The sequence below is a fragment of the Dromaius novaehollandiae genome, chromosome 8, assembly GCF_036370855.1.
Source record: "Dromaius novaehollandiae isolate bDroNov1 chromosome 8, bDroNov1.hap1, whole genome shotgun sequence".
Taxonomy (NCBI): Eukaryota; Metazoa; Chordata; class Aves; order Casuariiformes; family Dromaiidae; genus Dromaius; species Dromaius novaehollandiae.
The window spans coordinates 22955797-22982073 of record NC_088105.1 but is presented as its reverse complement, the minus strand read 5'-3'; the positions used below and the strand labels follow the sequence as shown (position 1 = coordinate 22982073).

Sequence of the window (26277 nt, the reverse complement as noted above, 5' to 3'; positions counted from 1 at the left end):
ATCACAGCATTATCTAAGCATTATGCGATTAAAATGATTGCTTTATCTTTCAATAAATTCAGTGCCTGCTGCACTACAGGAAAAATATTCAAAGTGAAGAATTTTTTATGCAAGCTCTATTAAATTTATTTGTACACAGTCATTTACACAACACAAGTTGATATTATAGAGACAATATGAGAATACGTTACTGCACATCTTCCTCATGCTAATAGCAAAACTGTGACCAAAGTTAAGTAGGAATAAAAAAAACAAAACAAAAAAACAACAGGTTTAAAAGGAAGCTGACTCCACATATGAAGGGATGAAAAAAGACTTAAGTAATGGAAAAAATCATAGTGGAAAAAGGTTCGGACACAATACAGTAAAGTCATCATCTTGAACACAGAATTTCAGAGGGAAGACAGTCACAGATATTGCCATTAAAAATAAAAGAAACCAGAAAGTAAGTAGCTTATAACATAGAGGAATTAAAAAAAAAGAATCCTTCATAGATGGACGAAGCAAAATTTAAATCAAACAATAGTGACTGAATAAAGGAAGGGCAGAGTACAGTAAGACGACGTGATTTCTCAAAGCCCCCAAAAATAAAGAAAACAGAAGTCATTCATGATTCTCAGAGCAAGGGAGCAGTGAGCTCACGGTAGAATGGGAGCTTTAAAAGGAACTGAAAGTATAACAAACAGCGCAGGGGCCAAAGGATGCATCTTCACATACTCCAGTGACATGGTAGCACTAAATAGAATTTCTGCTTTCAGGATTCAGATAAAAGTAGTAAGAGTTTACAACAAATCCTCCAGCAGGCAAGGCAATGGTTGCTGGAATCAAAATTGGCTTTTTGGATAGAGGATGGTTTTCGATCTGATATATTAACTGGTAAAATTTCATAAGAAAAACCAAATATGGAAGTCAGTTTAAGAGAATGTTACCCGTTGTGTGGCACTCGTACAGAAGCAACAGCTACCAGCTCAGAAGGACGCTCGTGAGGCAGATTTCAGGCCTTTGTTTATAAAAGGGCACATGCAGCAAGATAGCATTATCCCACTTTGCGAAGCAGTGCCTTGTGTTCAAAGGAGGTTGAAAAGGAAAGGAAGCAGAGGAAGGAAAAAATAAAATAAAGTATAAAAACTAATCAAATTATACATTTAATGCCATCACTTGTTACCTGGATTTCTAATTCAGCAATATGCTGCTGGAGCTCAGCCACAGCTGCAATGCGGTCTGCCTCACGGAGCCTTGCTGCCATCACTTCTTCTTTGCTCTGAAAGAATTGATAGATTAAAGCTAACAAATATTGTTGCTTTCAGCTGCGTACAGACTGGACACCGCTTTCACCCAGAACCGTGCAAGCAAGCAATATAACTTAAAATACACTGCTGAAGTATCATAGCTGTTGATAAGGCATTACTCTAAGAAAACACCCTAATTTAGTTTTAACCCTTATGATTACATAATCATCTAATAACAATTCTAAGCTATATCCACCTCATTAATATTGATGTAATTTTGAAAACATGCGATGTAACCAATTTCCAGGTCCACGCCATACATGTCTTGTCTTCCAGAAACATCATATTGTAAACACTTAAGGAGACACTGTTGACACTTAAGTGTCAACATGGTAAAAAGATCTGCTCGTTCTTCAGCTTTTGAGTTTGTTTATAAAGAAACAGAATTAAAGGCTACACAAAAAGTGACTTATTTCACTCTCTGCTGACTCCCCCCTTCAAAAAAAACCCGAAATCATCATTGCCATCCAGCTATCTTAGTGATAGCACAAAGACGTGAAGGATAGTTTAGGATAAAATTCGAATGCCCATAACCTACAACCAGAGTCCCGGTGACAGACAGTTCAGTGATATTCATTTGAGTTTGGGCAAGACATAGGAGGACATTTCTTTATTTCTGTTCTGCGAGGCAATTCCTCAAGACTCCCGAATGACTGAAGTTATATCACCACCAGCTCGGCAGTGCTACCGAGGGAAGAGTTACAGATACCAAGTCAGCATGACTTTACTTTCAGCCGGAGCACACGTTCCTCTGTGGAAGCGGCAGCCTGGGCTCAGGCACACTTGCTCGTAGCGCACACAGACGGTGCAACTCTGCAAACAGCACTGTTAGCGTCAGCGCTGCACCCGATGGCACTGATGCTTTATCACTGAAACGGAGCTAGCTAAAGGCACGTTCTCAGTAACTACCATGGAAGTTGATATGGGAAGAAAGGCAAGGCTGGGGGAAAAATAGAAATCTTCTGTTCTACATTTTTAATTCTTCTAAACATAACTATTGCTTGAAAGATTAGTGCTGTGTTTCAAGAAAGTCTGAAAGTGCTCGCGGTAGAAGCAGCAATCAGGTAAAAAACCCATAATGTAGTATATATCAGTGACAGAAAACAGTTGATGTATAGGCAGTAGATGGGACTTGCTACAAAAGATTTCTGCTCAAGTCTTTTCAGCTTTCTTTTAAAGTAAGAGACAAGCTTCAGAAGTCACGTACTAATCCTTTCTGAACAGGAGCTGCCATTTGCAGAGAGATGAAAACCTAAATAAGTCTTTGAGACATCTCTTTAAGCAGAAATAGTGGTACCAAGCCAAGTTGTAGTGACTGAAATACAACTACAACATGGTTTCAGATTACTTGAAATAGTGGAAAGGAAAAACGTCAACTTCTAATGGGAGTGGGAAAACCAAACTTGCCAGATTTAGGGAGATGCAGGGGAGAATTTCTAAAATATTTGGTGCTACAAAAACCTTTGACATTTGTCTATGTTACTCTATGATATTACCCGAAAAATTATTACCCAAAAAATTATTTTCATCAGTTTTGAATACAAAGTTGTTGCATTTGTGACATATTAAGTAGCTTTATTTCAGGAATTTACATAGCAGATAGGATAAATTTATAAGACAATTCTATTATCTGTACTACAAGCCAAATCTAGGTTGGTAGCAAATACTGTTCGGTAAAATGACAGATACTGAGCCTATTTCTAGGCTTGTAGGTATAAGTCAAGAGTCTGCTTCTGGTGGACGCTAGCCCTTCACACTTGGAGCATGCTTTATGTAGCAGACGTGGGATTCGCTGGTTTTTCTTGTAAATTCAGTTAGCGTAAACAAAGCCAGTAATATCACAAGATTTTGGCTTGACAAGTGTAACTTAATGCTTTTCTTTACTACAAGCTTCAGTTTTTGCATTTCCTTTAGAATCTCACTTTTCTCAGACAGTGAAATAACCTGAAACAGCTCCAAGCAGCAATTTCCTTCATTTATTGTAGTGCAGGGGTGGGGAGACGGCAGCAACCTAAATTAGTCTCTTCTATAACCAAAGTAAAAGTGTTTGTCATTAACCTTAGATTAAGCTAAAAATCATCCTTCCAGTATTTGAAGGCAGAAGTTGAGGGATGGGAAACAGTATTAGCACCCTTACAAACAAACTGTTGACGGACAAAGGTTCCTGATATCCTCTCATGTCTCGCTTAGCACATACATTATCGTTTTAAAGAGCTTGAAATTGAAGTCTTTCACAAATTTGAAAAAGCAATTAGAAGGTCAGTACTAAGTTATCTCCCATTTGAATGACAGAACATTTTAAAGACTTATGTATATTGTACAGCATACTTTTTCAAATGACACCGTATTCTTATGCAGTCCGTACAACATTGCTGAATTGGTTTTATCGACTACAGTAACCATTTTCTTATGTCTTCTCAACACATCAAGAGGCACCTGACACCACCCTTAAGAGCCTTCTGTAGACCCCTGGCCCTCCCACAACACCTTCTCAACCATGAACTTGTATCAGCTGCAGAGTTTAACCCACAATTCCTCCATATTTCAGGTCAAGTTATATCTTACATGTTTTACCTCTAAAACTTTTCTGCTTGGATTGAGCTGAACAGCACTTTCAAGTCAACTAATGATTTAAAATACATTGAGAAACAAATGGCTTTGCCACAATATAATTCATTTTTCTTCAGTACTACTAATTTTTAGAAGTTTTAGAAGTCGCCCTCCCAAGAGGGCACCAGAACTTGGGTCACAGAAATTTGATTCTTCATGCTTTCACCAAAAATACTACACTGAGTTATCTTAATAGGTTTTGTAGTATTCCTGTCTTGCAGAGAATTAAATGATGTTTACAAACATCAGAAACCTCCTCAGTTTCTACTAAAAAGGCACAGTTGCATCTCTGAAGTTTTGTAACTCAAATATTACAAATAAATGGGAGCAGAGAGGAGGAAAAAGTAATGTTTAAAAAGTCTATACTGTGTGTACTAAGTTCAAAAATAAAAAAAGCTGGAAAATTTAATGAACTGTTATTTAAAAAATGCATGTCTAACATGTTTTCTATTAAAAGCTCTACTCAATGAAGAGTTTTACTCTGCTTTAAATGACCTTCCCTTAGACCCTGTGTCCTTGGGAGCACGAGAGTTGCTTTTGGAATAAACTTTGGTAGAGAGATTGAGAATGGAAGGATCTCATGGTGATGCCAGACAACAGTGAGTGCTTCACCATTTAAAAAACAAACAAACAAACAAAAACACATGCCAGTCTTTCTCCTAACAGAATATGCCTTTGGAAAAAGGAAATGTAACCAGAGTTTTCACTGCTTGTGGCTCATCTCCAACTTTTATGATATTCCCTGCAAATTAATATCACTTGAAGACATCAGAACCTCAGGCTACTTCAGGTTCTTCAGTAATCAGGCCCAAAATTGGATACCTCTGGTCAAGTGCAATGCTTCAGTCCATTTTTTTTAACCAGGCTTACAGGAAGGTTGCATTACCTTACATACACTGCACTAGTCACTTCTGAAAGCGATCATTCCCTGCAACTCTTTCTCCCAGTCCCTCATATACAATTTAGTGAGCATCTCTTCCTTCCCGCAGTTGCTCAGATTTGTGCCCAAAAGCTTCCATCTCTAGACCAGCTACAGACAACTCGCTGTTGCTACTTTGGAATCACAGCAGCAGTAGCTGAAGTGTTGAAAGCAGCAAACAACAGTGCACATAATACAATATCCTTACGGAAAAGGTAATGTAATGAGGATGTGGAGGAAAGATGTGTCTACAAAAGTATTTCAGAGGTTTAAGGCAAACCAGTTTCAAATAAATGAAGTAGGTGCAGAATAGACACTGGATTCCCTTGTTCTGGCAACAGATTATCCTGAGTTTGAAATAGAAAGGGATATTAGAAGGCACCTAGAAGGGCTAGAAATACAACAGAACAGCTTTTAGGAGAGAGGAAAAAACACAACAATTTTTTCATCATACTACCTCCCCTACAAAAGTAAGTTAGGTTGTGGGGAGGGACAAGGAAGGGAAAAAAATAGGATAAAAGCACAATGCCTTCTCACAACATTAGAAGGAGAGGAGAAAAGGGAATACTAGGGAAGACTACATTAGTAACTACCTTTCTTCAGCAAATTAAGTTCATCTTTCAATACACTTCGCAAATAAAACTTGTGTACTTGAACAGTACGGTAGCCAATTATATTAAGCCTCATTCCAAGATGTAGTATTTTAGCTCACACTTGAACATTAGAACTCCATCTGAAGTGTATTTGCACCAAATTGGTAGTATTTCGCTTTATATCACATGCATGAGAAAGATGTTATAATATAAACTGTAATCTTTTTTCCATCAGTGATTACAAAACAAGCTTCACAATCTAATGTTACTGTAGTCAGGATTGCTACTTCATTGGTTAAATTGACAACTGCTACTTCTGGAGAATCTCTAAAAATGCCCTTAAATATGGCTAGTGCTCAGTGTGCTACTATCACACCTCACTCACCCATTTTACAACATAACTTCCCATGCAAAATATCCCAGTAAGAATAGACAAATATATTCATTCGGGCTCTGGGTTAAAGACATTATTCCATTTGCAGTCAAAATAAGAACTTCAAAGTAATATTGACTACACCTTCTCAATCTCTTAAAGATTAATAAGGATCTTAAGTTTCAAAAAGCCATCAAACAAGAAAGTTACAGATCAAATGAAGAAAACTAACATGTCACTAAGACATATATCAAGAGCAGGAATATTACAAAAATAAAATTAATAAGAATCATCTCAGCATTAAATAATGACACTTAAGAAACCAGTGGTTATGGTAAACAAAAAACAATGCAACTGAATTCTTATAGTTAAGATTCAGTGGGCTGTTTCCTAAAAGCTTTTGATGGAAATTGATGAATCAGTAAAAGTTGTCTTCACTGAACTTTAGATTCAGGTACCACTGGAAACCAGCCAAAAAATTGCCAAATACAAATAACACACTATGGCTTTGGGTAATGAACACAAGTTCAGAGTTTACTATGCAATGCAACTGGCCAGATTTATGCATTATCTTGGAGAAAAGAAATTTAAGAAAATCTGTAAAAACTGAAGAGTGTGATATTGTAACAAAACTATGCACGTTAATATGGATGTAATTTCATCTCTAGGCTTTAGTGACAGTGATAAACCACTCAAGCTACACTCTTGGTTTATATTGTCATCAGAACCCTTTGATGGAATTACAGACAACGTACTCTTTGGTGTAGGAATCTCAAGTAAAATGCATGTATATGGGGGAAAAAAAATAGAAGAACGCTCACATAACTGTGCTCTAAATGAATGAGCACAGAAACATAAGCAGTGCCCATAAAAAAAGTTTGATTACATTAAGGGAAAAGACTAATATAGGATCATGAACAACTTGAAAGCCAGTGCTGTTATACAGTTATTATTTGAATTTGACAATTTATAGCTACAGTTTTATAAGTGATAGTTTGATAATTCATCTCATATTATGGTACTCTAACATATTAATAACTATCATATTTAGAAGTTACTAACTGTTCAGTTCTTTAGCTGTCTTTATAAAATACTATTCATATATGTTTTGAAAAACAGATGCAAGTAAATATTATGTTCTGTTTCAAAGTTGTTTTCCGTGTCTAACAAAAAATGGCTTAGCTGCAGTGATCTGTAGCGATTTGTCAATTAACTTTTCTTAAAACAAAGGTCTCTAAGTTTCAGGAAAGTTTTCATACAAGTTAAAAAAAAAAGCATGTAGGACTACTCCTTTATAAATTGTGCACATGTAATATGACTATAACAAAGAGAAAAGTTATTAGAGACTAGTTATAGATTTAGTTACAACAACATCAATTAATAAATCTGAGATCCAAACATCAGACTGGGCTCTCGTTCATGCATTGCCAGTAATAAAAGAGGCTATTTTGTCCAGTTTTTTCGGGTTAACCCCTTAAAAATTAGTTAGTTAGGCAATGAATACTCTAACACTCCCTTCTGTATGCCTCTCCACTCAAATGCTAATTTTATTTCCTTTTTTTGTACCTAGGGTAATTCTGCAGTAACAGCCAGGGTTGAAGTAATGAACCTCTTCTGCCATTAAAGCAAATCAGAGTACATAGTGATGAGAATCTGTTGAATAAGAGGGTGCCTCTTGTATATACTACGCACACAGACACTTTCCTAAGTAGAACCACACTTCAAAGTAAAAGTTTATCTTTGTGGGACCACAAAGAAGCAGCTCTGTCAAAACCTCAGATGTTTTTTTTATGAGATTGTAAATTCAAGATGACATTGTCAAATCAGTAAAAGCAAGTTTTGCTTTTGTGATTTTTACTTCTCGATTAAGACTCATAATTCTATTCATAGTGTACAAGACTAGAAACATATATATCTCAGCACAAAAATAGTCTATTTGTGACGTTGTTTACCTTGCATTCAATCTCTGCTTGCCTTCGTTTTGCTTCACTCAACTGAGCAAGAAGTCCTTTGTTCTGTGCAGAAAGATACTGTACTTTACCCTGTAGGTTGCTAACCTCTTGTTCTGCCCTCCGTAAGTGGTTACTGTTGATCTGACTCTGACATTTATAAGAAAAAACAAAAAAAATGTTAAGAAAAGATCTTCAATATAAATTTACTAGCTAAAGTCTGACAGGAAAGGCACCAATATATGAATATCCAAGTGCATTTCTTTTAAACGGGATTGACAGATCATTTGTCATAAGGTTTCCAATGAATGTTTTCAGAATTTTCAGTTTCTAAATGTAACCAGGAGAGTTTGCATCACATTTGTTTTACAACCAGCACATTCAAAGTGTGCTTAAACAACAGAGGATCCACTGTGAGAATGTGAGCTCTCGGGCTACCACACCGTACTGCTCTCCAAGCTCTTACTTCTATAAAGTCAAAGATTTGGGAACTGGCACCCCAGTCACAGAAACAAGCTGAGGCATCCCAGAAACATCAGCCATGTGCACATCTGTCCAGTGAATTCCCCACAGAAACATGGCACCATAGTTGAGATCAGTAAGTTAATACAAGATGTATGGTTTTTGTATGAAACTATGGATAGACCAGTATGTGAAATAAAAACCACCACGTTTCGTTCAAGCGATAGCTAAACAGTACAAGCGCGTGGAAAGACTCTGCATAACACACTGACATGAAGAACGAGTCCAAGATCCGAGATTTCCGTCCACCTAACGCACAGCGCAGGATAACGGCGCCCCCTGCCGGCGGAAACGACCACACCGATTAACGGGGGGGGGGGGAAGAAACATTAACACTAGTGAAAAAGCATTAACACTTCAATGAAAATTGAAAAAATTAAGACAAGAGGAAACTTTTTGTTCAGCTAGCATAGATGAAAGTGCTGCCTTTGTCAGAAATAATCAACCACGTGCCTTGTAGGTAATTAGCTCTCTCCAAGGGAGTACATATGGAGGTGCTGCTAGTTTCTGGGACTGAAGAAATCTGTCAAGTGAAGTATTTGTTTTGGTTTGGGGTTTTTTTTGCACCTTTTGAATGCACAGGTCTCCTTCAATATCAGTTACATTTAGCACATATTTCAAAGAAAGATTTCTCAAAAGCCTGTTACAAAGCCTTCTTAACCAGCAGCACAGTGTGATTCAGCTGAGACTTCGGTAATGTAATATAAACTTGCCCATTTTAGCACACTGCCATTTTGGATTTGTTTGCTTAACAACAACTTATTCCCTAGTTACAGAAAAAAAGATCTTGGTAGACAAGTTATTTTTGCCTTTTCTGTAAAAGTCTTGGCAATGCTGAATTCATGTTTTCCTTTTCTGACAGGTGAAAGGTAAAGCTTCAGCTAAAAACTGACAACACAAAACTGTCTTGCAGAAAGCCCCCAGTTTAGTAACCAGACTCATGTCCTCAGTAGATAATCTAGAATAGGTAATTTCACCAGAAGAAAGAACACAGTCATTTAAAGAATGAGAATTACTATATCAGAATCAGTTAGGCAGAAGGTTTGAAAAACTGAATATCTTAAACACACTTTTGTTGCTGTACCAGTTACAGGTCAATTAAAATTCACACATACGGGTTTACTGATTAGTATAAATGAGAAATTCAGGAAGCTTAGTCCCGCAAGTAGCTAAAAGGAAAGTAAATTGGACTGCATGCACTAGATTCCCTCTTACTCTAACACCATAAAGAAACAAACATTTAGAAACTATAGTCATGAACACAGATGGTAAAGACCATCTGACATCTATCATTCGAAATCCAATTTGCCAGTATTCAGCTCAATTCACACATGCTAACATTCAATATCATACCTGTGTTTCCATCTCCATCATTCTTTGTTTGATCTCTCTTAGTTCTGCCTGAGTTTCTGCTTCTCTCAGTCGGACTGTCATGAGCTCATCCTGTAGTTCATTCACTGTGTTTTTTCTGGGAGGATCTTTCCATCTTCCAGTTGTGCGAGCTAGATGACGCTAAAATAACATATCACTTGATAAACCTGATCTTTCCCAGTGTTCACTAATTTAAATTAGGATAACAATTTGCTTCAGAGATCTCTTTGGTATCTCAGTTATACGGGTTACATCGCTATAGTGTTACTATTCACCATAAAAACTAGAAATCCATGCAAATTTACCATTATTAAGAACTGAGAAACAAGAAGCTGAAGACAGGAGATGCCAGCTGCAGAGAGTCGGTGAATTGCAAGCATACCCTGATGGACAATCTTGCTTATTTTTAGCCCTTAACATTCACTGAAGTAGGAGCCTACTTTCGTTTTCTGATCAGGTACTTCCTTTCTACCAGAATGGTTAGTTGGTAACACGGGCCTTTCTGCCACCTATAACAACTTGCAATCAATTTCTAAAATAGTTTCAAAGTGAAGTTTCTTGTGGCAACTTCATTTTAAGATTTTCTCTCCTGATAGGCTTGATCCCCAAACACCAGTTTCTACTTGACATCTACATCTTAAAATTTCATATCATTGTGCATTGAAGAAGAGAGGAAAAAAAAAAAAAAAAAAAAAAAAAAAAAAAAAAAAAAGATTATTACCCGTACCTGCCAGTGCTCCTCCAAATCTTTGACTTGCTGCCGTAGTTCTTTGAGACCCATCAGAGCCTCTGCTTCTCTTAATTTTACTGCAATCAGTTCTTCTTGTAGTCTAGCAACATTTTCTTCATCAGGTAGAGAGCTGTTCCTCTGCAATAGGTAAGATCCTCTTAAACATGTATTTGAGTAAAACTGTTTGGCGAGACCTGCTTCAAAAACATATACCTGGAATGATAACTCTTATTACTAACTAGAATATCTTAGTGACATAACCCTTTAAAACCAAATTCCTCAAAAATGTAAGTTCTCGGACAGAATAAGTGTGGATAAGTATCTTTCAATTGTCAACTACAAAAATAAAACAAAAAAATCCCAAGAGTAGATATTCTGACTTCCAGATTTCCCTTGATAGTAACCCTAGCAAAGCTAGTCTGTAGAACTGCATCATTTATACGGTTTTGGTATCATGTCATCAAAATTAGGAAAAGAAACCTGAAAGACTTTGGAGTAGTTAATAAAAGTAAAGCAAAAAAGGAATTGACTTACACTCTTACAGTTACAACTGTTATTTAGACTTAACAAAAAAAGAATAAATGGAAATTTAGGTTTTGGAAAGCAGGTCATCTGCCTTTACAATGGCAGAAAGATACGTCAAAAAAAGGAAGCATCCATTGAGATTTGTAATAACAGCCAGCCAAGAGAAGGCCCTATGGATGAAACTGCATGGATGTATACAAAAACACATGAAAAAAGTAACAAGACCAGAAAAAGCTAAACAGAAAGTAGGAAAGCAGGAAACATGTTACAGCAGGAGTGACCTGGAGAAAGTAAAATAATGATGGAAGCATAATGAGAGTGTGGGAAAGAAACAGTGCGGGAGAAAAAGGACATATAGCCTACCTAAACTACAATTTCCCTACACTGAGCTCTATGAATTGTTTAAACGGTCAAATACTCAAAGTTGAACTGTGCTTCATCACTTTAGTGTATTTTTCAGTAGTAATTATCAAATATTTGGGGGATATATGATATTGTGACAGTAGCCAGATTTTTTTTTGAAAGCAGATAATGAAGTACATGATTAGCCTTATGAGAACTAGAGACGACCATTTATTAGCATCTCTGAAATGCTTCCAGTTACGACCTGTAAGTTTTGACAAGAGTAAGACGTGACAGGGCGCGTTCCTGTATTTTTACATCAGCGTCAGCACATTGATGCAAGTCTTGGGTTATCAAGCAAAGTTTCCTCAGGTTACACAGCACAGCAGTATAATAGCAAAGAGCTGTATTTACAGGAGTTGGGGCTTACTTCAGTCATTTCCCATGTGCCTGGATTCAGTTACAATTGACTGAATACTAAGTTTGCCCATTACATTAAAAGTCCCCCCCGCCCCCATATTCTTTGTATTTTCAGTATATGTTACCTTCACATTAAAGAAGGTTAAATTAAAAAAGCATTATCTCATTGAATTTTGAGTAACATTTTAGATGCTGAATTCTTACTAATGTTCAGTACAGGGAGAGCTACCACCCTATCGCCTGTTAGACTCCCATCAAGCCTCTCAGATAATTTGATTAACTCACTGGAGTCAAGATTTTAACTTCTTTTAATTAACCAATAAGTTCTGGTCAGTTCTTGAGTGTATGTAGCTCTTTAAAGTCTGCATGAGGAAGCAATTTCCCAAGCCAATATAATATGATTGGAAGAATACACCTTGGGTTAGGTCATTTAGTATTTTTCTATTTTATTTTACAGTCAAGTTTTTCTTCAAAGGCAGGTAAGTGCTTGGCAGCTGGTTTGAGTACAGCTTTGAGATGTGGCTTTGGCTGGCACTCAAGTTAGAGATTTTGATACCGAACAGTTGAGGTATTTTTTCCCTGCCTGTGATGTAGAGAATTGGGAGAGACTCGGAACCACAAGACATGGGAATGGGAATGCTGAAGTGTTTCCTCTCCCAAGGTGTCCATTTCACACCACCTCAATTCCCACCCGAAGTCTATTGCCATTGTTGAAAGATACAATGTTGAAACAAATTGATATTTACTGTGAAGACTTCACCAAAATCCAAGTTTTCCACTGCAGTGGGCTTTAGAAACAGGAGACAAGTGACCCATTCTTCACAGACCTCTCCCAGGGCAAACATCATTTGGTTTTGCTGTATTAGTTTCAGGTTTGCAAAGCATCTTGCAATTATGAAAACACGACAGAAGATTCTGGAGCAGAGTTATGCAGAGAATTACAAGGACCTGAGTTCCATCTCCAGTGCTACCTTACACAGAGGATTCTGGGTTTCATTTACCTTTTTCATCTCTAGAACTTTATCTTGCATCTCCTTCAGGGCACAGTGGGACTCAGCTTCACTCAGCCTGGCTTGGACCAACTCTTTTTCCAGCTGTAGCACAAAGTCTTCACTGTATCGTGAACTGCATTTATGCTACAAAGTTTGCAGAAGTGTATTTAGTATGACGCACAGATGATTTGAAAGGGGGTTTATGTGCCAGATTTGGAGCAAAAATTAAACTCAAATGCTTAAGATTAGGATTACTAGCTTAAGATCAACAGAAGAGCTTACCTTACACAGGTCTACTACCATGCCCATCCAGACTGCTAAAAACAGGAATCCTAACAAAATCCTAATGCATAAATGCCAAATGTGTAGGACCAAACTGAGACCCCTGCTATTTGTGATGAGGAATACCTCACTTTTCCTCATTTTTATAGACTGAGGAGTTTTTAAAGGATCTGTAGTTGTTCTGCGATATGCAGAAACAGAGAGGTTTGGGAAAGACTATTTGCAGGGATAATGCAAGTATCTCCCTTGATCCTAATCACAGTTAAACTTTGATTCAGCATAAACATTCCATAATCTTGGATTTAACGTAAGTCCCACATACTCTGATGTACTGTCACTCTGGTTTTCCCCCTTCTTCCCTGACCTTTAATGCACAAACTGAAGACAAATAGGACAAAAATATATACAAGAGGTAACTACACAATCTTTTTTTTTTTGAACACTTTTATATGCCAATTACACCTTTCTTCATGACTTAAAGCACAATACAATTTCAGCATGTTAACTCAGCTGAAGTTTACTATTACTTTTTTAATTATATTTCTTTAAATACACAGGATATAGTTTCTACAGGGAGCTGTAAGGGAGGGGATATAAATGAAGCATTAAAAGGCAAATATAGGTTATGCAAAAAGTCTTTAGTTTCACTGAGACTATCCATTTTAAAAAAATTAAATGCCTATCCTACTTAACTCCATATCTGAACACACAGGGAACGCTGTTAACATACAAAGATGATCATAATATCATTCACTGATGGTCATACTTAACTTTCCCTTACACCAGACTATCTTGCTTCTATTCTTTTCAAATCACATAATGACTTTGCCTCAGCAAGGGGCAGAGGCAGCCCTGATCTGAACAGAGAGAGAAGGGCAGACTAGGCTGATGCACTTGTACAACTGCTTCACATGATACGGGAGTGTAACCAGCACATGAAACAACATGCAGCGGCAGGGAACGGGCAAACGCTCTCCATCTTCCCTGGCTGTTTATACGAGTTTATCAATGATGCGCACAGCAAGTCCGATGGACTCTCACTGTCTTGTTCCGGATTCTGCTTCAGATAGGGTATGAAACAAGAACACACGCAGTGTGCTTTCCTCAGGTAAGAAGTCCTCCTGTACTTTCTAGGAAATTGAGAAGAAACTGCAACCTGAAGAATTACTTAAATATATCCTAATTTTACAGCAATATGTAAGTGTACTATAGCCATTTTGGGACTACAAAAACTTAACTGGTGTTTGTCAAACGACGAGTATTTGGGAGGGTAAGAAAGTAAGTCAGTCAGCTACAGGCACAAGTTATGCAACTTTTAATTGTCATTAAATTTAACCTGCCTAAGGAATACCCCTAATATCACAAACAAACTTAAAAATCAGTCTTGATAGACCGGCAAAAAAAAGTACAGCTAAGATCAAAACAAACTTTAAAAGCAAACTTGCAGAAGTTCAAAGTTAGGATTGTCGTCTCTTTAAAAAATACCTTAACAGGTCAAGGATGGTTCTTATGTTATATGAAATAACTAAAATTAATAAATTTATAGTCAAAAAGTTCAAAAAACCCTTTTTGGACTGACATATTTAATAAAAACCTTTGGTTTTATATATTTGCCCCAAGCCCTAGGATTTGTGGCAAAATAAATTAATAAGTAGCAATGTGAATCCAGATTTCCAATTACCAGCTAAATGTTTTAACCACAGAAGTACCGCTATGCTTTGGCGTGTGTTGAACAGATGCCTCTGCATTATACAGTACTAAAAACATGGCTCTACAGCCATTCGCTTCTGAAAGAAACAAACCCCTGCTCGGCTTCACATAACTGCATGTTTTATTTTTCCAATACCTCTTAGATGTTAAAGTCTCAGAGAGACTGAGACTTGACCACTCCTGATATTACTCTGGCTAACTCCAGATTACTACATGTAATTATGTACAAAGGGTCATTCTAGTGCTCTACACTGAAGGGCAACTACTGGACCATTCAGCAGCTGCCCAGCTAACTTTATTTATGCATTTAAGCACTAGCTGTAGTACTTTGCTAAATACTGTACTTATATTTTCTGCTTCTTGGTAGAAAATTAGAACTTCATTTCACAGTGTACTACTTTAAGTGAAGCCTTCCACAAGGCTGCAACACTCCATGACAAGCCCCTGCTTCCTAGATTAGTTTTTATGCTCCTTCCTATCAGACATTCTGGAATCCATTCCCGAAAAGAAACTGCACACTACAGAGTTGCCGTGAAAATAACCAAATACACAGCCACAAGTTACCTCGCAACATACATATGCTGCCTATCTGGATGTTTAGTCAGTTCAGTTTTGTCTTCGCATAACACACTTTGGAGAGCTTTCTTAAAAGTTAGGTGTAAAGCAATTTTTGCTGCGTGAATTTGCTTATATCAGATTTGATTCTCAAGCATTCAGACTGAAGAACTGGCTCATCACTAGAAACCAAGATATCACTGTATCACTGAGAAAGACTGAGACTTGTCCTCTAGCGCTGTATTTAACTGGCACAAATCCCAGAGTTTTCACTTTTATGTATCCAATAGAAACTACTTTTTTTGTTAAAAAAAAAAAAAAAAAAAAAAGTCAAACCAAAACAAAAAAACACAGCAGAAGAGAAGCCCCCTGAGAGTATAACTACCGGGGTACGTCGGAACAGGCCGACGACCCTGGCCTCCGACACCGTCCCCCTCCGCAGGCTTTGGAACAGAATCGGCCGGGCCCCGCTGCAGTCGGGCACAGCTTCCTCCACGCAGTTCTTAGTTCACCAGCGCTTTGGGGAAGAAACCACCTTCCCCTTAGTCTGTTGGTTACCAGCCACATCCAGAAGCCTTCAGCAATTTTCTATATTTAAAAATTTGACACACCAGGTAAAACAAAATCATTACCATTCTCTTTCAGACAAACGCTTGGGTAGCTAAAGCAGCCCTTCAGCTGGCACAGCTGCTACCCGTGAGCTCCGGGAGCACTTCAGAGTGCTGTTAGCTTCACAATTATTTTTCTTTTCCTGCTTTGCAACATAATAGAACTTCACAGGTTATGTTGTTTCTAAAGAAAGCTTGCACTGACCTAGTTATTCTCTACTAGGATGTAGAAGTTCGTACCCGAGGTAAAATTAAACATGAAGTTTCAGTCTCAAACCTTACTATTTTTAACTTCTCTCCCCCCATTCCCACATAATCTTAAGTGTATTTAGAAATATGTAGAACACACTTGATTTAATAAAATTTTCATATGTGCATTAGCGCTATTTTCAGGTCATCTAGGAGAAAAATACAGCAGACCTTCCCTTCCTTTAAATAAGGAGCAAAACATTTTTTCTCTCTCTTCTTTTCCCCAAAGGATACAAGCTGGCTTTCTCTGAAACATGATAGAGGTCTTTTTGGTAGCAAAAATATTAAGTCAACTCTTGTTTCTCTTGCCTGATGAATTAAGATTAGGAGGAGATTTTTTTTCCTTCCTAAAAATCATGGTGTTGTTGAAAAGAACTGAGAGGCAGCTGCAAGTATTCTTTGATTAAAAAAAAAAAAAAAAAGTCAGAAATTCCAATTCATACCCAAACTTTACAGTTGATATCATGCTGAAACAGAGGACTCAAGATTGGAATAGATTTAGACTATGAAACATGATAGACTGTACCTTTAAATAAGCACAGGTAAACCATACAACCATGTGTTGGTATAAATCCACTGTGCAAGCATTTGTAATAATCACAATAAGCTGAAATCACTGGAGAAGCAGCAGCAAAGGAAGCATTTGTAAGACAACACTGAAGACAAGTATTACCAAGAGCAAAGCAACTGCCATTAGAAAACAGCAAAAAGATTTACTACTGTATTCTACGCAAAGTAAAATTCCAAAATTCAAAAGCAACTCTAAGGTTTCCCCTAGGTGGAGCCCTGAATGCGTGCACGTGTTCACGTTTGGTGCTTCTAGTCCCATGCTTGGCAACAGCTTAAAAACCTGTTCAAATACAAGTCTTACTAATGCAGAAGCAGCTAGGGAACTATGAACCCGAATCTCTCTATAACTGTATGGGTTTACAGTCTTAGCTCCAAGGCAGACTATCTCCTATAGCCATATTCACATGTATGTGCAGGAAAACAAGGCTGCAAGCACGCACTTCAGGAAGCGTGGCTTTTCATTGCCTGTTCTTGCATTTTGCCTTCTCTCCACTCCTGCAGTATCTGTCCCAGCTCCTGTCCTCACAGCTCCTATCCGGACAGCGTTGTTATCCACAGGTTTGCTCAGGACCAGTTCCCATGCCTAGCCAAGCTGCGCAGCTCAAAGCACTAGCTTTCAAAGTCTTATTGCCCATCAATTAAGAGGAAAACAAAGTTCAGCAAGTTTAAATTTGAGCATGAATTCACAAGCTAAGTTTTTAGCATCAAATTTTAGTCCTGTTTTGTGGCTTGTAATTGAATACACGTAAGCAACATGGCATCACCAGCATGTCTCCAAAAAACAGTCCAAAAATAGGTATACTATGGCAATCAGACAGTAAAACAAATGGCTACCCAGTCTACAAACATTTCTAATTTTATTTCACTTGAAAGATTACAACATATCAAAAAATTTGGAAAGCATCGTTAGAACATTCCCAACTTTCTCAAACAATTTCTTCAAATAAAAAAAAATAAAAAGCAACATTAGATGTTATAGAGCCACAGATCACTTAATTATGATAAAGGTCCTTGTGACTATTCTAGAATATGCATCATTTGCATGCTGAAATGCATTAAACCTAATGCACTATTTCTGTAATGCTGAATTTCAGTTAAGTGATTTTTTTCCGTCTAACAGAAAATCTGTTCTCCATCTTCCAGGAAGATATGCAAGTATTGCCAGAGCTTTGGTGGAGAAAGCGTGAACCAAACTTATAGTGTCTTTAGTAAGCAGCTGCAGTAAGCTGGAGTTCTAAAAGTTGTGTTTTTAATCACAAACTAGAAGTGCCCAGAGTTTCAAAGTACCACCTGGATACCACTTGTTTAAAGCAATATGAGCATGTGCACATCAGCACTACTAGCACATGGTTTATTCAACATATGAAGACTGCATAAATTGCATCTCTCTCTCTCTCTCTCTGGCAAAGATATCAAGGACTTCGCAAGCAGCTTAGAGGAAACAATTTCAGTCTCACAATAATCCTCTGAAGTCTTGCACATTACACAAGTTAAAACACATTAAATAAAAGCACATTGTGTAGGGCAGAAAAATAACTGTCTTTTAGCAGCCATATCTGAAACAAAACAAAATCAAAAACCCACACCTTTTATTAAAGTCTAACTCTAAACCAAGGATCAATCCCCTTCCACTTGTTTTGCAAGAACCAAATTTAAGCACACTAGAAAAAAGTAGGTATGCAGAAAAAGTTAACACAGAAGGAAATTACATGAGATACTAGCTAAAGGTACTATGAACCAATTCTCAAATTGAGTGAAGTGACACAATTAGCAATGGCTAGATTTTTAGTAAGAGCTACTGAAAGGTGTTCTTTATTTTTTCATTTTTAAATAACTTTATCCAAGATTATGAATCTAATCCTTTATCAGTAAAAACTGACAAAAATAGCATTTAGTCCAATTTATGTAATTTTAATAATGCAAATCACAATAAACAAGCATTTACAAGGACAGCATAGGAACTGTGTCATGAGGAGGAAAAATAAACACAAGCAATTGAAAACCATGAGATGAGGTGCTGCCAGGCTCCTTACCCATTGCTGCTGCTGCTGGAGCTCCCTGATGGTATTCTCAGCTTGCTCCAGCTTAGTAATGGCCTCATCACTCTGCTGTTTGATGGTGGCCAGCTCCCGTTTTATGAGGTAGTTTTCCTCAGCCTCCTGGGCCCTTGTCACTTGTCCCTTAGGACATAATTTTCTTTTTAAAGCAATTGAGGACAGATCCAAGAAAGACTGCCTTTGTGATGTTTAGCTACTTATTTTATCAGATTGGTTTTGCAAACAGCATAGAGTACAACTAAAAATTTCAGGACAATGCAGTACTAAATAGCTGCTGTAGTATTTTATTAAAGTTTGGCATCCTTTTAGCAAGCTCAGTTGTGTACCTGCATTCAATAAGATTCAATTCATGCAATATTACTCATTTGTACATGCACAGATTTAAGTTTGCAATATTTAATTTCACTGTTAATACAAAGCTGTGGAACACATTTGTAACAGAAGTTTGTACTAAAAGTTTACATCAGGTTAGAAAAATATTATATCGTGCAGGTATTGGGTTTATATGTTTTTAGTATATAAAATTAAACAAACTGCAGTAAGAAATTAGCTACGCATTTATTTCCAAATCAACAAGGTAGGGATACATTTCTTAAACACATGCAAATATGCATGCATTAAAGCAGAATTTTCTTTTTTAGAGTAGGAACAGAGTCATATGGTAAAACACTAAAGGACTATACCTGTATCAATCTATCTGCCAAGGAAGCACTTTCCTACAAAGGAAAAATTCAGATAGGAATAAGGAAGAAAAACAAAAACAAAGGAGTGATAAAAGCAACAAAAAAACAAGAGTAAGAAAAGAAATGCCCAAATTCTACCCACTTTCTGTACAACCTCTTTTTAAATTAATAACTATTCATATAAATTAAGGCAACTCTTCCTGAAAGTCCTAGGAAGCAGGGCTTTTTTAAATTGTTTAACACATTTTAACAATCGATACAAGAAGGTCTCAAAGCTGGACTTTACAACATTAACATTAACCTACAGAAGATGGGATATTTTTATCTGAACATCCTTCTTCCCTTAATAGCAGAAGTTAGTAACACATTATCTGATATGATCTAGTAGTTGGATGCAAGAGGTGATCTGTGGTCCATCCACAACATGAAAGGAAGGCATAATTTGAGCACATTAGAAACTCCACTAAGCGCAGAGGCATTCATGCAGGACTAAAGCTTTGAAAGAGATAAAGCAAGAAAGTTAGATGGTGCAAACTGACAGCCATGAAAAGTAGAAAATTCCAATTATGAGGGTTAATATTTTGCTTTACTAAGTTCTAGCAGTAACTCAATCAACAGTTTATATATTCTCTTTCCTTGCAGTTTCCTTGAAGTTCATTAAATGTCCTGTGCAGAAAGTCTCATTTCCATCCTATCACCCTTAGAAGCAACAGATTTCTGCAGACTCTAACAGAGAAAACATCTCTCTGCAGACAGTTAAGCCATCTTTGTCCTTAGAATTGCTATTAAAAATTAAAGTTCAAACTGGTTGATAGGAACTGTTAGAGGGAGAAGCTAAGGTAAAGAGTTCATCAAGGCACACTAAGGAAATCACAACTAAATCATGTTAGGACCAGGAGTTATTCAGAAAGAAAAATACAAATTTGTAATAGGAGAACTGAATGCTTTTCTTCACACTTTATGATCTGTTCTTCAGATGCTGCAATAATGATATCCAGAAATTCTCATTAATAGATATTATTTATCTGATTTTGAAGTGTTCTAATTCCAACCAGTCACACTGGGATACTCTGAAAGCACTTTCTGAAATTTAAGTATAGAATTTGTAGCATCTGGCAGTTCATCATAGACATCCAGATTTAAAAAAACAAACCACTCAAACAAACAAAAAAAACCCCCACACTTCTCTGCAAGTTAATTATCAGACATGGCTATCTACTACATACACAAAATTACTGAAATGATTCTCTACAAACAGCCTCAAACTTCTTAAAAACAGCCCGTTCTTTACAATTGATTTTACTAACACTTCAATATTTGAAACATGAGGATGTTTATAAAACCATATTTGTTCACAACTTTGTTTCTCCAGGTGCCCTCATCATGTGCTTTCTTCCAAACTGACACTCAAACTGCAATCAATTAGAATATGACATAGTTTGACAGTTTCTCCAAGAAACTGTAATGGATTTATCATCTGAAATGTGACACCTTTCAGTTATGTCACTGGAGATTGAATCTGCCTTTCCCTCCCCATGAGGCATGAACAACTGTTTGCAACTCACAAGTGTTTAATTTCATTTGGAGAAAGGCAGTTAACGTGGCCAGATAGGACAGGTAAGCATGTTTTCAGTCTAGACCAGACTCACTCCGATGCAGCCTGCCACAGAAGTATGGGATCCGAATACAGGAGCAGGGGCCCAAGAGCAATGCCAGCATGTTGGCAACGTAACAACAGTTAGATGCATACTTTGAAAATGGTATCTAGTTACAAGGAAGCCTAACAAAACTTTATGCCATACTAAACTTTGAAAAATATAACTTAGTTTTCCCTTCCCTCCCTCATACCACAATCTCTAGGAAAACACAAAACTGCAAGACGAAGTAAAGGCAGCGGGCTTCCTATACTGACTGTGAATGTTGCAACAGCCCTCTACTACTGTATTAGTTAGCAATGAAATAACCTGCCTTCATCTCTGCTTCTCTGGTAGGTCCTTCAGTTTGCTCTTACATAAAACTAACTTCAGCTTTCCAGAAGCAAGGATCCTCTCACAATAACCTTTTTCCACCCAAGAACCCCACTCTTCCATGTAGTCCTTTGTATTTTGAAGAGGCCCTTCTAATTCTTAAGGAAAAAAACAAAACAAGAAAAGCAGTATAGCAGTGGGCATACGTCAAAATGTTCAGCTTCATAAATTCAGTAAGACCCACGCATAACAGATTTAAACATTTATAAGCAGTGACCTTCATTGCTATGCTGTTATTGTCATGCTATTTGGCAAAGCACTGTTAGTAAATACTGCAGATTAGCAGAAAAAAATAATGAGCTATAGTTACGAGATTCCCGTTTCATATACTTAAATTGATAGCAATTTTATAATAAAGTAGTATAAATTAAGCCTAGTCACCAACATACTTACTTTTTCTAATGTTTCGATGCGCTGTTTCAAGAGCCTATTTTCAGTTCGTAACCTCTGCAAGGGAAACAATTCAGAATTGTTTTCAAAGTTATGAATTTAAAGTCTGATAAAAGCCAAGTTAACAATCTTTAAGATCATTATCCTACTTATTTTCTGTTTATACTGATTTTTCATAAGTTGCAACAATCTTTTTAACTCCCTTTCTGACATACTAACTCAAAAAAGGAGTTTTAAACAGCTTGGTATAGCAAAGACAAGACATTAAGTCTATGTGTTAGATGAAAGCAGTAGGTGCACAGGGGAACCAGAGTTTAACATGTAACACCATTAGGTTTGACAGCCTCCTCTTCTTAAGCAGGACCAGAGACAGTCCTCACGGTGAAGGAACATGGAAGTGCACTTCCTCCCATTAGCACCTCCTGGTACAGTGGGGGGGAAGAGAGCTACAAAGTTTCCTTCCTTTTCCTCCCAATACTTTGTTATGTTAAATTACATGATCATATTTATTTCATCTGCAAGAAGTTATACTGAGAATTATTTATTTCACCTGTCCCAAACATGAAAAAATTGAACCAAAAAGCATATTTTATTAATGCATTTTCTATAAATTTTAGCAGTCACTATTCTAGTAGAGAAGATCTGTATCCATAAGAATAGACACATTAGTTCAGCAATGCTTTATTCTGCCAGGGTAAGAGGCAGACTTGACGTGCTCATTTTTCATCTCCATAAAATTCAAGAGCTTTTAGCACCTACAGAGTCAGTCTGAATATATATATAAATATATATAAATATATATAAATATATATAAATATATATAAATATATATAAATATATATAAATATATATAAATATATATAAATATATATAAATATTTTAAATCATAACAGCTAGCTGAATCTTATACACCTAAGTTTGGACCCTCAGGACTCCCTTTCCCAAAAGAGGGCCTAGAAACAGACAGTAAGTATTCTGCTTTGGGTTGCTGAGGTTTGGGGATTTTTGTTTGTTTGCTCTTGTCTTTTTTCAAGAAGGCAGGGTAGGGAAGAGGTGGTTGAGAAGCAGGGAAGAATTTCAACCATCAGTTAAATTCCTCAGATTGAAAGTTACAGTCGTCTTAAGGGTATTATTCCCTCCTATTTTGCATAGAGCTGGCCTTTAAGACCTGCAAATCTAATCTGAAAAGCCATCACAGCAGTCCCTGATGGAGGTTAGATACTGCCACTGACTGCCTTGCTGCCACAGGGATAACAAAAACTGCTAGAAAAGGCTTGGAACACCTTTGTGCTCCTAGATGCACATCTCTGAATTTTTCTGAAGAATCGATGCCTTAAAACATGATATTGGAAGGCAAAATGACAAGCGGGGGAAAGGAAGAAGGAAGGGTGCAACTCAGACCTCCCTCTACGAAGCTTTGCACAGCATACTGCTGTCTCACTTCTCCCCCTGCCTTCGCTCATGGAACTGACTAAAAAACAATACAAGAAGGAAGCAAAATCCAGCTCAAACACCATATTTAAAAAAAAAAAAAAAAAAAAAAAGAGGATGGGCAAAAGCCTATTTGTGTCATGAAAGCAAAAAGATGCAGTGATTAGTAGAGATAGGAAGTAGGTCAGTTAGTAAAAGGGAAATAAAAACTTTTCAAAACAGAGTCAGAGGTCTATCACATTATGTATCAGTTGCAGAAGCTCCAAAAGAAAAACAACTGCTAACAGAAGACACTTAACCTTGGTCCAATGCATGGGAAAAAAACAAAAACCAAAAACAAAAACAAACACAAGATCTCAAAAATCAATGATAATACAATGAAGTCACAGGAATGCTTGAAGCTCTCCTTCAACATGCTTTCCAAAGCCTCCCGTACGGGATGCCTACACCTGAAACAGCATATTGGGAACCTCTGAAAGAGGCTGTCCGTAATCAAGGTTTAGTCAGCAGAAAAGAACACACATTTTATAAGCTCAGCAGGTCTCTACCCGTGATCTTTCATTAGTTGTGCCCACCAGAATCCTCAAGGATTCCACTACAAGTGTCCTTTATGAACAGTCAGTCCAAATACAAATGTTGAAAGGAGATTTTGGGACCTCAATTACAACACATCCCACAGCAGACATAGATCTAACAAGTAACCCACAGCAAGGAATTAAATTGCTCTAGAAATAAATATGTCGAGTCTAAGCCTTACTTTAATTTCAACTTGTTCTTCCATTTCTTTTGTTTTTATTGTAGTGTATTCCTTTTCTAACCTAAAAATTAGAAAGGGTAAGTGATGATTAGAAAAATTCAGACAATTTACTTGTTGGTGTAATGCCTAACATACAACATCAGAAAAAACTAACAGATACAAATTAGTGATACTTCCTCTGTTTAGTCAAGCACTTGAGAGTTGCCAGTGTACTCATCCTGAAAATATTTTGACTGGACATTAAAGCTAATTTAAACACCAGAAGAAAGACCTCTGTAGATATGAACAGACTCTGAACCAGCACTCTGAAGTGCAGGTGCCTGCTTGTGTAGTCTTGATAACATATACCTTCGCAGGTCAGATGGTTCGGAGCTACTTCGCAATAACAACTCAATGTAATTATACAATAACCAACCCACTACATTAAGCCAAAGGAAAACAGAGCTTGGACAAGAGGAGAAGGCAAAGACTCGAGACAAAAAACTTAAACCCACCCACACAATTTTTGCCCCTCTCCAGCAAACAAAATCATCTCTAATGGAAAGGGTGGCAACCACACAAGAAGTGTAAGCTGAGGTGTACAATGCCTCTACAGAGGGTGACCAAGTAGATGTGTTCAGATTCAGAAAATGGTAGGATTTTGAACTACATACATTTATATTGGCTCTCAGGGAAAACGTTTTCCCTGAAAACTTTGTTACTACTGTTTTAGAGAAGACTGACTGCTCACTGTACAGCACTAGTCACAGGTTGCCGACAGAAGGATGGGTAAATTCAACTTGCAAGGGACAAGTGCAACCTGCAGCACAGGAACACTGTGTACTACAGCCAGGGGGCCAGCTTAAGAATGGAGGAAACACCAAACTTAACCCTGGAAAAAGGCAAGGTATGCAGCTTGGCTTAGCAAAGTATATATTCACAAAAAGCAGAAAAAAAAAAAAAAGCAGAAGTACAGGTAATGTAAATTCTTCTTCAGATTCTCAATGGCATTACAAAACTGCATCAATTTAGATTTTAACCAGATCTCATCTAGATAACATACAGTCTCTCGCATCGCGTGAACAGTTTTGCGGTTCCTGAAGAGGTAAGTCTTAAAGCCAGATCACAGTGAAATTTAATCTCCCTTGTCTAATCTGCCCTCACAAAAGCCTGCTGGCTCTATTCAACTCCTGTTTAAAGAAGTTGCAGCTTTCTTCAAAAGCACTTTTAGGGTTATTTAAATAACCAAGACATAGTTTTATATTTTGGAAAAAGCAAATACCGATTTAGAAGAATTCTCTGGCTGATAAAACTTCAGTTTTAACTGTTCACAGTATAAAAACCTCAGAAAAATTAAACAAGGAAAACAAACTAAAATACTAAATAACTAGTTTAAGATACACAAACAAAGAGCAACTCTTGGCAACAGTATAATCTATTTTCTCAAAATGTTATACCTACTTTTTCATCTTTTTTGCATTGTATTTGACTTGGTAAGATGCTTGGATTAATTTGTCTGGACCACTGTCAAACTGATGTGGAATGACCTTTTGAAAGTGCTAAAAGCAATCAGAGCACAAGATTACATATAATTAATAGTTGCAAAGAAACATACATACACTTATGTGCTTCACATATATTTCAGACATCTATTATGATTATTGCAACCTTAATTTACCTGTAACATTCCTTCCATGTCAAGTTGCAGTAACTCTGCTTGATTCATCTGAAGAACTGCTAAACCTACTCGAAATACTATCTCTAAACCCTGAAAAAAGTTTAAAAAAAATACCCAACAATTATTAATGGCATTGTCAACAGTACAGAACAATAATAAATCTAATATTTACTACTGTTGGAGAGCTCACCCAGTTTCCCAAACAAGCAAAAAACCCTACTGGAAAATCTGCAAACAAATTGGTCTTGGGTTCCTTATTTTGCCCTAAGTGGTAGTCAGATTGAGCTACTAAGCAGATGCCAGACCCTTCTCAGAGAAGGATGCTGAGGTAAAAAGCCTCTTGAGCTACAGGTGTTCTCTACATCAGCTTTTATCCAAAGAGTTTTTTCTTTGTACCAGATACTTAAACAAAAGGTACTTCTCAAAAAAAGGATTTTAATTTTAGACATGGTGCACCACAGTTAAACTACTTAAATCAATACAAGGAAGTCCTTGACTCATGTATACTCCTTGAACATTTGAGTGTAAGCTGAAAGGATGCACCTTTAACTTAATGTCTTCTAAAAGATGATTGTAGTGGAAGAACAGGCTTTGGTTTGTTACCAACTACAGCCATTTGAAGCTTTAATTCTGAACATGCCTTAGGTGTCATTTTGATAATGTCAC

At 37.1% G+C, this 26277-nt stretch overlaps 1 protein-coding gene across 10 annotated transcripts in view; it reads right to left on the bottom strand.

Moving 5' to 3' along the window:
* Positions 1–26277, bottom strand: part of EVI5 (ecotropic viral integration site 5) — an 88397-nt gene that overhangs the window by 35415 nt on the left and 26705 nt on the right. For 9 of the 10 annotated variants that reach the window (XR_010390198.1, XR_010390199.1, XM_026116441.2 and 6 more), the window contains 11 exons: positions 25612–25701; positions 25395–25492; positions 23955–24015; positions 21770–21823; positions 19350–19382; positions 18643–18789; positions 12645–12779; positions 10354–10494; positions 9609–9767; positions 7737–7883; positions 1166–1261 (listed from right to left, as the gene is read on the bottom strand). Coding sequence is in view for 8 of the 10 variants with exons in the window: in XM_026116441.2 (XP_025972226.1) it covers positions 1166–1261; positions 7737–7883; positions 9609–9767; positions 10354–10494; positions 12645–12779; positions 18643–18789; positions 19350–19382; positions 21770–21823; positions 23955–24015; positions 25395–25492; positions 25612–25701 (1161 nt within the window). In the remaining 2 variants the exon portion in view is untranslated. The remainder of the gene's footprint in view (positions 1–1165; positions 1262–7736; positions 7884–9608; positions 9768–10353; positions 10495–12644; positions 12780–18642; positions 18790–19349; positions 19383–21769; positions 21824–23954; positions 24016–25394; positions 25493–25611; positions 25702–26277) is intronic. The other variant, XM_026116443.2, reaches the window with a different exon arrangement.